The 14282-nt window shown below is 43.5% G+C and overlaps 1 protein-coding gene across 1 annotated transcript in view; it reads right to left on the bottom strand.

The window, feature by feature from the left end:
* The window catches only part of LOC115131248 (von Willebrand factor C domain-containing protein 2-like), a 30949-nt gene extending 16960 nt beyond the window's left edge, over positions 1-13989 (bottom strand). The window contains exons 1-2 of the mRNA XM_065021170.1: positions 13537-13989; positions 2073-2186 (exon numbers count right to left, since the gene is read on the bottom strand). Of these exons, the coding sequence (XP_064877242.1) occupies positions 2073-2186; positions 13537-13989 (567 nt within the window). The remainder of the gene's footprint in view (positions 1-2072; positions 2187-13536) is intronic.
* Between the last annotated feature and the right edge of the window lie 293 nt (positions 13990-14282).

Here is a 14282-nt window from a genome sequence, read left to right as displayed (position 1 = left end):
GGGAGAGATGAAAGATGGGAGATGAAGGGATGGGAGAGGAGAGGTAGAGATTAAGGGATGGGAGAGGAGAGGTAGAGATGGTAGATGAAGGGATGGGAGAGGAGAGGTAGAGATGGGAGATGAAGGAATCAGAGAGGAGAGGTGGAGATGGGAAAGGAGAGTTGGAGATGGGAGATGAAGGTATGGGAGAGGGGAGGTGGATGGGAGAGATGAAAGATGGGAGATGAAGGAATGGGAGAGGAGAGGTGGAGATGGGAGATGAACAGATGGGAGAGGAGAGGTAGAGATGGGAGATGAAGGGATGGGAGAGGAGATGAACAGATGGGAGAGGAGAGGTAGAGATGGGAGATGAAGGGATGGGAGAGGAGAGGTAGAGATGGGAGAGGAGAGGTAGAGATGTGAGATGAAGGGATGGGAGAGGAGGGGTAGAGATGGGAGATGAAGGGATGGGGGGTATAAGGGGTATCCAAAGTCAGATAAAGACACAAGGCAATCTTTTTTAGCTTTCATTTACCTCACTCAGTTGACTCATTTAACGTAAGTTATGCGGGGAACTTGCTCAAACTAGTTCAACGCTCCAGTTATCTCTGACCTACTTGTTTGCTTCTCTTAATCAGCTTTTCAAATTAAAACAATGCTTTTTTCTTCAGGCAAATTGGATAGGAAGTTTATTTTTGTGTGTATGTATGCACACGTGTGTGTAAAAGTGTGTGTTCTGTCCTCCATTCTATCATTTTCTGCTGTGCAAAGGGTGATATATTGGTTCATGACTTTGTAAATTGGTTTTCCTGTACTATTTGTGATTGTGATCTTGAAAGGCATTGCATTTTGTTGCAGAACTTTTACTGCAGTCAGACACTACTCTTGTGAGCCTGATCAGTGTTTAAAAAGCTGCTGCAATGTCAGACTGGGCAGTTGAGAGAGCTGAGAGTTATAAAACCCTCAGAATTTAACCTGAACTTTGACATTTTGTCTGATGAGTGCTTTACTATTCAGTACATTCAGAGCTGGATCCCTTGGGTTCCCGTGTTATTAAACTGTGTCCAATCTGTCTCTTGTAAAAATGTGGGTAATAGAGCTCGCCAGCTTGTATTCCTAAAAAACGGAAATGAGCCCCCTCTGGTTTGTTCAGCCATTCCTATGGGAAAAATAGTGGGGAAAGAATAGGGTTTTGGGATGAATGGCAAAAATATGGTCTGAGGTTAACACAGGTTTAGGAGATCTAATACGTTTTGTTCTATGAGATGATATCAGTCATTTAACATTAAGAATAAAGCCTTGATGTGCTTTTTTTATTACATAAATGCTTAAAAATTCACGAGAAGTGATGTTAGCTGATGAGTTGTACCCACCCCCACCCCTTTGCCCTTAGAAAAGCCTTAATTCATCGGGTCATGGACTCTACAAGGTGACGAAAGCATTCCACAGGGATGCTGGCCCATGTTGACTCCAATGCTTCCCATAGTTGTGTCAAGTTGGCTGGATGTCCTTTTGGTGATGGTCCATTCTTGATACAGACGGAAAATTGTTGAGCGTCAAAAACCCAACAGCGTTGCAGTCCTTGACACAAACTGGCCCACCTGTCGCCTACTAACATACCCTACTAATCTTGTGTCTTGCCCATTCACCCTCTTTAACCTGTCTCGTTTAACCTGCCTCCCTTTTATCTACATGGATTGAAGTGGATTTAACAATTTACATCAATAAGGTTTCACCTGGATTTAGCTGGTCAGTCTGTCATGGAAAGAGCAGGTGTTCATAATGTTTTTTACACTCAGAATATATTTAAGAGGATTAACGTTATGTAAAATCAAAATAAATCAGTGTAGCTTGTAAGACTACAGTTGCTTTTTGTGTCATTTTTGAATGGATGGGGACCCAACAACAAATGTATTTAAGGTCCTTCTCAGCCCATCTCTCACCCCTCTCCCCTAGAGATCTCAGTCAGGAGCACGGATGGGATGGGGATTGATCGGATTTCAGCCCTACAGCCTGTCGAGTCCTGTTCTTCTCACCTGGGACATAGATATAGAACAGTTGTTTTATATCTGTGGCCTGGGATCTGAACTCACCCTATATTTCCTGGTTCTTGATTGGAGCTGCACTGCAGAGGCTGGGGGTAGGACCGGGGGTAGTACGGGCGCGACGGCGGGCGGACTGGTCCCTTCCTCGTCGGACGGGGAACCCTGTAGGTGAAACACCTACCGAGGTTGAGTGGCACAACTCTCTCATACTGTCTTATATACATACTGTATACTATCTCTTTATCTTATAAATATACTGTATATATATATATATATATGTGTTATATTCTACATTACATGCATCTGAAATGAAACTATACTAAGTGTGCTATAGTACTGAATACAACACAGCAGCAAAGACCCACCCATAGTTATGTGATTCTATTTCTACAGACTAACTCACAAATATGACTATTTTTCTATGGAACTACTATTGTTTTCACTCTACCGTCCCCATCACCAAACCACATAACTGTCCATCAGGCTAAGAAAGTAGCTCCACATCAACTACATTACATCCATATTAAAAATGGACCACTGCCCAATAGAGACTGACTCAGCATTCTGTGGATGGAAAGATTCACTTTCTGATGAATGAGGTCTTTAAGGCTGGATCATATTTCTTAACAGATTACAGGGCATCGTCCGTGATCAATCAATGGTTAGAGAGTCCTTACTTATCAAAGGGTTTTATTACTGACAAGGTATCTACAGATGTAGTATCTTAATTTGAGCCAGTTTTCTCCAGCAGGAAAATAATACAGCAACTGTAAATGTGAATTATTATGTGGATTATAATTAATGGAAATTTTTTGTAGGAGTTGATACATTTTACGTTAGGGCAAATTAAGTATGACATTTTAAAGTGGAAATTACAAACTTTAAAAGCCTTTTTAAACCTTGAATACACTACAGATTTACATTTCCTGCTGCTTTACATTTCCTGCTGCTTTACATTTCCTGCTGCTTTACATTTCCTGCTGCTTTACATTTCCTGCTGCTTTACATTTCCTGCTGCTTTACATTTCCTGCTGCTTTACATTTCCTGCTGCTTTACATTTCCTGCTGCTTTACATTTCCTGCTGTGCACATGAACAAAATAGTGATCAAATGAAGATCCTACATCTATACAGAATGTAACCCTGAGACACTTGCACAAAAGATTGATCACATTCCCTATTCCATGATCAGTGAATTAGTTACTATGAGACACAAAATGTTGGACAAGGTGGTGATACAGTCTGATCTGTGAGATTAAAACTTTAGTGTTTCTCTCTTGGCCTGTGATTAGGAGAAATATAATACCCTTTTCACATCCTGGCTCCTATACATCCTTCCTACATTGTCCTTTCCAGCACGGTTCCAGCAACTATGTTGAATCCCTAACCAAGCCAGTGCATCATGGCTCAGCTCGGCCTGGCACTTGGCACAGTAGTGTGAATCAACCCTCAGAGATATCTCCAACCTTGTTGGTCTTAGATACACTGCTTGTGTTCCAAAACCCCAGTGTTTCTCTCATGGTCCCTATGTCTGCATGCCTCTTTGTTTAGAAGAGATATCAGAGAGATCTCCAACCTTAAAGAGATTGAACCTGCCTTGTGGGTCTTAAAGATATAGATCTCTGTTGGACTCCTTCCCCGCCTGCTGTGTTCAGTAAATGCGGAGCTATGCATAAAGAGCCAGGACGACGGCCAAGGAAATGCCACCGCAGCCCACGCCAAAGGTTAACCAGCCAGCCCTGTCAGCATCCTCTTAATTGGGGCTTTGATCAGAAGCTACCAACACCCTTCAATTTTTTGTTTACTCCGCTGGACACTATGCAGTCATCGTTTTACACAGTAATTCAAAGAGAAATTATACTTTCATGTCTTTAATACTTTCATAAATAGGCACTTTCATTCTGGCACAAGCATGGTGATTATGACTTTAGCTTCCTCAAGTCATCAGATGCCTGTCACGGATCAACAACCCCACAACAGTGATCTGACCAAAGCTTCAAAGCTGTGGTCAATGGGTATTCTTTGCTATATCAATTATTTATCTAAACTATCTGAAAATGGCGATTTTCATTGACCATCCACAGTTTCCCATCTGTGTTCTGCCTCCCCCTGTCATTTCTCTGTTCAGGTGAGAAAATCGATAGGAACAAATGAATGGTTTTTCAAGAGGTGTGAAATGTCCTTCCCTCTCGCCCGGCCCTGCCACTCAAGGTTAGTGGGGATGTGAGGGTGAGCTGCACTATTGATGGACTTGATCTCACATCAAACCAGCAGGCTTTACTTACAGGCCTCTCTCTCTCCCTGAGGGGAGCATGGATCTGCATCCCAATACAGGCCTAAGAGGCTTCGTCCCCTCAACACCGATCCAGCCAGGCTGAGTTCCAAATGTCACCCCATTCCCTTTATAGTGCACTACCCTAAGGGCCCTGGTCAAAAGTAATGCACTATAAAGGGAATAAGGTGCCATGGGACGCGCCCCCAGTCACTGATCACAATGGATTAAGTACACGGGTTTAAAGGGCTGATCTCTCACAACCTTATTAGCAACACACTGCTTTACTCAAGTCCCCCATACTAATTAGCTAATGCCATGCTCTTTTTGGAGATCTAAAAGCCTTGTAAATGATATGGAGTCTAAAATTAGTGGCAGGTGTTTCACTGGGGTGAGCAGTCACATTGTGATTGAAATGAATTGAGTTAAAGAATGTGATACCAGTGGTATAGGGTCTGATATACCACGGCTGTCAGCCAGTCAGCATTCAGGGCTCAAACCACCCAGTTTATAATAACAAATATGAACCCTGTAAATAGTGTATATTGTTTTTTATTGACAGGGAGAGAAAAACAATGCTCTAACAGCAGATTAGGGAGGCACCATGGGATTAAGCTGCTCATCTAGCTAGCCTACTGTTTCTAATATAACATTTCCTATTTAACATCAGTAAAAAAGGTATTACAGTCTCAATATGCATTACTATTTAGGGCATATCTCTGAATGATTTAGTTTATGTTTGTCATGTCAGAGCTACTGTACTGTATTCAGCTCATTGTGTATCCCCCCAGGTGTTCCTCCTGTCACAGGTCTAAGATATGTTCTCAGATAAAAGTTGGTACAATTCCTTCTCATGCTTAGAATGATTGCTGCATTATCCGGCAGAGTTCTATTAAACACTGTTGGGGGATATAGGCAACAGTGTGTGGGTGAAAAATGGGTCTATCTATGCAAGTGAAAATCGACTTATTCTTTACTCAATCCTACTCTTCCAATCTGTCGGTTCAACTGACTCTCTCATAGCTAAATTAAATGAGCAGCGCTGTAGTATACCGTAGGTAATGTTTACAAGCCACTGATAAGAATCACTATTGGTCAGTATAGACAAGACATGTCCATACCAACACTATAATAATAATAATTATAATAATTTATCACATTTCTACAGCACTTTTCATAACAATCTTAATACGATTCAAAAGCAGAAAAAAACAAGTAATACATCATCATGAGTAGTTTAGCTATAGTTAGGTAACCAATAGGCCATGTCTTTGAGTCCATGCATCATCCAAAGATAGAGATGGGAAGTTCATGGCTTGATCAGAGGTAGTATGGTCAGGGAGATGGTTGATGAAGAGTCTGGTGACAATCATGTAGAAGGCTACTCTGGGAACCAGCATGAGTCGTGTAGCTACTGGACTTATCCTCCTTCACAATGTATGGCATCCAGTTGGGTGACGCATCAGCAGCTCTTGGTGCCAGAAAGCTCACCACACACAGTTCAGAGTACTAGCCAGTCGTCCCCAACCACAAGCCCTCTGCCTCAGCACTGCATTCATTTACTGCATCTCCCATTCTTCTCAGGCTTCAGGTGACTCTTAAATTGATGTTTTCAAAAGATCAGGAACCAGCAGCCAGGTGAAACAAAAAAGCTGGTACAGTGTCCAGATGCATCGTTCAAACAAAAACAATTGGCTAGCTAACAAGCCAAAAATAGTTGACCTGCCAGTCTATCTGCAAATCTGTGGGTAAAAAACACCAGAAATATGCACTAAAACTCAATGTTATCAAAAACAAAACAGCTGATAAAAAAACAAATAACAAATAATTAAATATGTACACATTTACAGGAGTTCTCTGTTTAAGCTCTCTGTTTAGGCTGGTGCCATGGCAACTACAGAACAATAAATATATGACTCTGCCATCTTCTCTTGCTCTCACCCTACTGACACATAGCCCTCCAACACTGACAATGTGCTTCAGCCTCTTCCATCATGTAATGTCCAACCAACACGACTAATTGCCATGATTAATCATCATATAAATATATCAGGCCAGTTCAGGCCGTAGGGTAGGCCTGGGTATGCGTAGATTTGATCCAGTATAATAGGACAGTATAGTAGGCCAGTTCAGGCCTTAGGGTAGGCCTGGGTATGCGTAGATTTGATCCAGTATAATAGGACAGTATAGTAGGCCAGTTCAGGCCTTAGGGTAGGCCTGGACAGTATAGTAGGCGTTCAGATTTGATCCAGTATAATAGGACAGTATAGTAGGCCAGTTCAGGCCTTAGGGTAGGCCTGGGTATGCGTTCAGATTTGATCCAGTATAATAGGACAGTATAGTAGGCCAGTTCAGGCCTTAGGGTAGGCCTGGGTATGCGTAGATTTGATCCAGTATAATAGGACAGTATAGTAGGCCAGTTCAGGCCTTAGGGTAGGCCTGGGTATGCGTAGATTTGATCCAGTATAATAGGACAGTATAGTAGGCCAGTTCAGGCCTTAGGGTAGGCCTGGGTATGCGTAGATTTGATCCAGTATAATAGGACAGTATAGTAGGCCAGTTCAGGCCTTAGGGTAGGCCTGGGTATGCGTAGATTTGATCCAGTATAATAGGACAGTATAGTAGGCCAGTTCAGGCCTTAGGGTAGGCCTGGGTATGCGTAGATTTGATCCAGTATAATAGGACAGTATAGTAGGCCAGTTCAGGCCTTAGGGTAGGCCTGGGTTCAGGCCTTAGGGTGCCTGGGTAGATTTGATCCAGTATAATAGGACAGTATAGTAGGCCAGTTCAGGCCTTAGGGTAGGCCTGGGTATGCGAGATTTGATCCAGTATAATAGGGCAGTATAGTAGGCCAGTTCAGGCCTTAGGGTAGGCCTGGGTATGCGTAGATTTGATCCAGTATAATAGGACAGTATAGTAGGCCAGTTCAGGCCTTAGGGTAGGCCTGGGTATGCGTAGATTTGATCCAGTATAATAGGACAGTATAGTAGGCCAGTTCAGGCCTTAGGGTAGGCCTGGGTATGCGAGATTTGATCCAGTATAATAGGACAGTATAGTAGGCCAGTTCAGGCCTTAGGGTAGGCCTGGGTATGCGTAGATTTGATCCAGTATAATAGGACAGTATAGTAGGCCAGTTCAGGCCTTAGGGTAGGCCTGGGTATGCGTAGATTTGATCCAGTATAATAGGACAGTATAGTAGCCAGTTCAGGCCTTAGGGTAGTTCAGGCCTTAGGGTAGGCCTGGGTATGCGTAGATTTGATCCAGTATAATAGGACAGTATAGTAGGCCAGTTCAGGCCTTAGGGTAGGCCTGGGTATGCGTAGATTTGATCCAGTATAATAGGACAGTATAGTAGGCCAGTTCAGGCCTTAGGGGGTAGGCCTGGGTATGGCCTTAGTAGATTTGATCCAGTATAATAGGACAGTATAGTAGGCCAGTTCAGGCCTTAGGGTAGGCCTGGGTATGCGTAGATTTGATCCAGTATAATAGGACAGTATAGTAGGCCAGTTCAGGCCTTAGGGTAGGCCTGGGTATGCGTAGATTTGATCCAGTATAATAGGACAGTATAGTAGGCCAGTTCAGGCCTTAGGGTAGGCCTGGGTATGCGTAGATTTGATCCAGTATAATAGGACAGTATAGTAGGCCAGTTCAGGCCTTAGGGTAGGCCTGGGTATGCGTAGATTTGATCCAGTATAATAGGACAGTATAGTAGGCCAGTTCAGGCCTTAGGGTAGGCCTGGGTATGAGGTAGATTTGATCCAGTATAATAGGACAGTATAGTAGGCCAGTTCAGGCCTTAGGGTAGGCCTGGGTATGCGTAGATTTGATCCAGTATAATAGGACAGTATAGTAGGCCAGTTCAGGCCTTAGGGTAGGCCTGGGTATGCGTAGATTTGATCCAGTATAATAGGACAGTATAGTAGGCCAGTTCAGGCCTTAGGGTAGGCCTGGGTATGCGTAGATTTGATCCAGTATAATAGGACAGTATAGTAGGCCAGTTCAGGCCTTAGGGTAGGCCTGGGTATGCGTAGATTTGATCCAGTATAATAGGACAGTATAGTAGGCCAGTTCAGGCCTCAGGGTAGGCCTGGGTATGCGTAGATTTTATCCAGTATAATAGGACAGTATAGTAGGCCAGTTCAGGCCTTAGGGTAGGCCTGGGTATGCATAGATTTGATCCAGTATAATAGGACAGTATAGTAGGCCAGTTCAGGCCTCAGGCCTTAGGCCTCAGGTAGGCCTGGGTATGCGTAGATTTGATCCAGTATAATAGGACAGTATAGTAGGCCAGTTCAGGCCTTAGGGTAGGCCTGGGTATGCATATATTTGATCCAGTATAATAGGACAGTATAGTAGGCCAGTTCAGGCCTTAGGGTAGGCCTGGGTATGCGTAGATTTGATCCAGTATAATAGGACAGTATAGTAGGCCAGTTCAGGCCTTAGGGTAGGCCTGTGTATGCGTAGATTTGATCCAGTATAATAGGACAGTATAGTAGGCCAGTTCAGGCCTTAGGGTAGGCCTGGGTATGCGTAGATTTTATCCAGTATAATAGGACAGTATAGTAGGCCAGCCTACCTCAAGCGTGGTACAGCTCCAACCATGGCTCAAAGCATTCAGTTTGCCATTGATGAATGTGCTTGGGGAATCTCCAAGCCCATTGATAAAGTGTGAGGTGCCTGTAGTTGTGCAGCAGTGTCATTACTAATCAGCCATATCCGTTACGCCCCCCACTGTCACAGCAAAAATGCTTGAGACGCTTGAGAATCTTAGCCTGGAGGATGGATAAATACATAGGCTAGACGCCGACCAGATTATCTAATATAATCAAATTTTGTCCATTTCTAATCCACAGAGTAGGCGTAGGCCTGAATACAAGATACCATGATTTGCTGTGTCATAAGATGTGCACATTTACAACTTTCTCTCTGCCACCAGGTTCAGGCCCAGCCCAGCCTCTCCTCTAACCTTAACCTCCCCTCTGCAGATTCAACACCAGTTCCAGCACCAGACCCAGTTCCAGCACCAGACCGAGTCACAGCACCAGAATACTGGAAGAGGTGCAGAGGAGGGACCCAACATCTAACCTTCACCCGGAGCGAGCAGACCAGGGGAGTGCCACCATCGATATCCGTGTCTAGGGCTCCCTTGTGTGTCCTCAGGTTATTCTTTCTCCCCTCTGCAGGTCCAGATACAGACTCATCTCAGTACCCGGCTTCCAGCACCAGTCCCAGCACCAGACCACCAGACGAAGTGCAGAGGAGGGACCAAAGATCAAACCTTCACCTGGTGATCAGGCCACAGGAAAGTAACACCATGGGCCTGTGGGTCTAAGGCACCTTTGTGTGTTTGCTTGCTCGTCAGGCTGTCCTTCCTCCCCTCTACAGACCCAGATACCAATCCAGCACCTGAACCAGCCCCAGTTCCTTGTTCCCGGTTCCTGTTTTTTCCTGGTCTCCAGTTTTCCACCCTGGTCCCAGCACCAACAAGACTTCAGTCCTGGCCCCAACACCAGCAACAACCCTGGACACAGCACTGACCAACCACAACTGCCACCTCCCCCAGCAACTGCCAGCCCAGACCCCACCCACAACACAAAGACACATTGTGGACTGACTGATGGACAGATTGCTTTTGTTTTTGCTTTTCCTTGATTAGATGACCATTTGGTTTGCCTAATTTGACTTGATAGCTTATTGTTATAATTATTTATCATTTTGAAAAAAACCAAATTAAAGGACCATAACCTTTTCAGGGTTCTTACCTAACCTTAACATTTCAAGGTTCTTGCTAGGTAAAGAGTTTGGGGATATTATGGCATCATTTTGAGTGGAAAATAAATTTTAACGTCAAAATCTGGTGTATTAGGTAAATAGGACAGATGTCAAATAATGCAATACGTTAATGAGTTCATGTTGCACTATGACTATCAAATCAAAATGTATTTGTCACATGCACCGAATACAACAGGTGTAGACCTTACAGTGAAATGCTTACTTACAAGTCCTTAACCAACAATGCAGAATTCAATTTTTTTTTTACTAAATAAACTAAAGTAGAATAAAAATAAAAAGTAAGACAAGAAAATTACATAACAATAACAAGGTTATATACAGGGGGTATTGGTACCGAGTCAACGTGCAGGGGTACAAGTTAGTTGAGGTAATTGTAATTGTAAAGTGACTATGCATAAATAATAGACAGCGAGTAGCAGCAGTGTAAAAACAAACAGGGTGGTCAATGGAAATTGTCCGGGTGGCTATTTCTAATTGTTCAGCAGTCTTATGGCTTGGGGGCAGAAGCTGTTAAGGAGCCTTTTGGTCCTAGACTTGGCACTCCGGTATCGCTTGCCATGCGGTAGAGGAGAGAACAATCTATGACTTGGGTGACTGGAGTCTTTGACAATTTTGGGGGTCTTCCTCTGACAACACCTAGTATACACCTAGTATTGCCAACAAAGGGTATTTAACAAAGTATTGAGATAAACTTTTGTTATTGACCAAATACTTATTTTCCACCATAATTTGCAAATTCATTAAAAATCATACAATGTGATTTTCTGGATTTTTTTTCTCATTTTGTCTGTCATAGTTGAAGTGTACCTATGATGAAAATTACAGGCCTCTCTCATCTTTTAAGTGGGAGAACATGCATAATTGATGGCTGACTAAATACTTTTTTGCCCCACTGTAGGTCCTGGATGTCAGGAAGCTTGGCCCCAGTGATGTCCTAGGCCGTACGCACTACCCTCTTTAGCGCCATACGGCCAGATGCCGAGCAGTTGCTATACCAGGCGGTGATGCAACCGGTCAGGATGCTCTCGATGGTGCAGCTGCAGAACATTTTGAGGATCTGGGGACCCATGTTAAATCTTTTCAGACTTCTGAAGGGGAATAGGTTCTGTCGTGCCCTCTTCACGACTGTCTTGGTGTGTTTGGACCATGAAAGTTTGTTGGTGATGTGGACACAGTCAATTAACAGCAACACTATGGTGTTGAATGCTGTAGTCAATGAATAGCATTCTCACGTAGGTGTTCCTTTTGTCCAGGTGGGAAAGGGCAGTGTGGAGTGCGATTGTGTCATCTGTGGATCTGTTGGGGCGGTATGCGAATTGGAGTAGGTCTAGGGTTTCCGGCAGGAGGGTGTTGATGTGAGCCATGACAAGCCTTTCAAAGCATTTCATGGCTACCGACGTCAGTGTTATGGGGCGGTAATCATTTAGGCAGGTTACTTTCGCTTTCTTGGGCACATGTTTGAAACATGTAGGTATTACAGACTCGGTCAGGGACAGGTTGAAAATGTCAATGAAGACACTTGCCAGTTGGTCTCTGTTTGTTGCCAGTTCGTCTTGTTCGTTCAAGCTTACCAGCGTTTTTCCTGTCAGCTCCTATTGTTTCCCAGCCTCTCTTTGCTAGTCCTCCCGGTTTTTACCTTTGCCTGTTATGACCCTGTACTCGCCCGCCTGACCTCTCTGCCTGTCCCTGATTCTGAGTCCGCCGGCAGTCCTGTACCTTTGCCTTACCCTGGATTTTCGATCCCTGCCTGCCTTGACTTGTCTTTGCCTGCCCCTGTTGCTACAATAAACAGTGTTACTTTGACAGTCTGCATCTGGGTCTTACCTTGATCTCTGATAGTCCTGGTAATCCATCTGGCCCTGCGGCTTTGTGAATGTTGAACTGTTTAAAGGTCTTACTCACATCCGCTACGGGGTGCGTGATCACACGGTCAGCCGGAACAGCCGGTGCTCTCATGCATGCTTCAGTGTTGATTGCCTCGAAGCGAGCATAAAAAGCATTTAGCAAGTCTGGTAGGCTTGTTTCACTGGGCAGCTCGTGTCTGGGTTTCCCTTTGTAGTGCGTAATATTTTTCAAGTCCTGCCACATCTGACAAGCATCAGAGCCAGTGTAGTAGGATTCAATCTTAGTCCTGTATTGACGCTTTGCCTGTTTGATGGTTCGCTCCTTTAGCTCAGTGAGGATGTTGCCTGTAATCCATGGCTTCTGGTTGGGAAATGTACATACGGCCACTGTGGGGACGATGTCGCCAATGCACTTATTGATGAAGCCGGTGACTGAGGTGGTATACTCCACAATGCCATTGGATGAATCCCGGAACATATTCCAGTCTGTGCTAGCAAAACAGTCCTTTAGCATCCGCATCATCTGACCACTTCCATATTGCGTGAGTCACTGGTACTTCCTGCTTTAGTATTTGCTTGTAAGCAGTAATCAGGATGATATAATTATTATAATGATTAATTATCAGATTTGCAAAAATGAAGGGTGAGGGAGAGCTTTGTATGCTTTGTATGTGTGTGGAGTAAAGGTGGGATTTGGGCCTTGTCTTGACAAAGCAGCATATATTTTGCATCGGACTCATTAAAGAAAAACTCTTTGTCCAGTTCTAGGTGAGTAATTGCTTTTTTAGGTCATAAGAGATGGTAGCAGCAACATTATGTACAAAATGAGTTACAAACAATGCAAAACAAAATAGCACAGTTGTTTAGGTGCCCGTAAAACGGCAGCCATCCCCTCCGGCGCCATTATTATCAGTATTATACACTGTAAAAATTGTAACTTGTTTTTAAGGCAACTTATGTTACTGTAAATTCCAATAAACCTTGGTTTAACTCTACATTACTGTAAAGAAGGCACTTATTTACAGTAATGTACAGTAACATGCTGTACTTCTTTTTACAGTAACTTACAGGTAACTGTTTGTCAGTAATTTACCATTAAAACAAATTGTGTTTTTTACAGTGTAATATAATGAATTAAGACTAAGAGTGTTGAATCAACAATTAAAATGTTGAGTCTCTGTGGACCCATGTTTACACCGAAACAGTGTTAAATGTTAACTCTGCTTAGTGTACAGTCTTATTTAAATATTTCCCAGGTCCACAGACTCAATCCTTTCATGGTTGATTGAACACTGTTAATTTAGACTTTCTTTAACAATGGAGAATTTGCTGTGTCGATTCTCTACGAGCAGAGAACATTGGGGGAAAACAAAATCATGATGTTTTGAGTGGAATGGCTATCCAGTCAACACTGCTGCATTGTTTTGATCACATACAATTGTCACACAGCTCATTCGGCCTACCTAAATAAGCAACACTGCTTATAGTGTGTACTGTGGTACAAATGCAATTGCATCCAAATGAGAATTGAACATTTAAAATGATTACAAACGACTGATCAATAGACCATGCAAATCAAAACAATAAACACCAAACATCCCTACCTTAAATTCCTCCAGGATCTTGTAAGTTTTCCCCCTGTATTCACAAAAGTTTTTAACCTCCTTGCATTCAGGACAGCATCCATTGTGCTCCACTTTTGTGCACTTAGGGTGTATCTTGGGGCATTCCGGCTGGTCGCACACTGGCCCATCCTCAGTGCACACGCATGGGCAGTTCGAGTGTCCTGGGAAGAAACGCTCCCCCAGTTTGTAAACAAAGCCACTGTCGTCCACGCAAACTTTTCCCCGGTAATCGTCGAAAATTATGTTGTCGCTGTTGGCAGTTCGCTCTGCCTCGTCCGCGGCGTAATCCTCGGGACTGAGGGAGGCTGGTGACAAGGTGGCGTGGAGGACGAGGAGGACAATGCAGGGTGTTGGAAAGAGAGGGCCCATCCTTCGCCGCGGTATTCCTATTGCAGTCAAGGAAAGGGTCGAAGTTGCATTTACTTTGCCCATTCCATTCCCAGTCTGTGCAGCACGAAGGCCAAATTAACATGCTGAAGATATCATGCAAATAGAATGGTATATATTCAATTAGAAGTATCCACAGCAACGGACACAATCCCAGAAAAGATTTACAATCTAACACAGCAAATTCTCAAGTGTTAATTCAACACTTAGTGTTAAATTTAACACGGGTCCAGTGTGTTGATCCAGGTGTTAATTTAACACTAACATAATTAATTTAACACTCACTGATGTAAAATAACCCCAGTGTTGGTGTTAATAACCAGTGTTAAATTAAAACC

Source organism: Oncorhynchus nerka, linkage group LG1, assembly GCF_034236695.1.
Source record: "Oncorhynchus nerka isolate Pitt River linkage group LG1, Oner_Uvic_2.0, whole genome shotgun sequence".
Classification (NCBI taxonomy): Eukaryota; Metazoa; Chordata; class Actinopteri; order Salmoniformes; family Salmonidae; genus Oncorhynchus; species Oncorhynchus nerka.
This window is presented reverse-complemented; position numbering and strand designations above follow the sequence as displayed.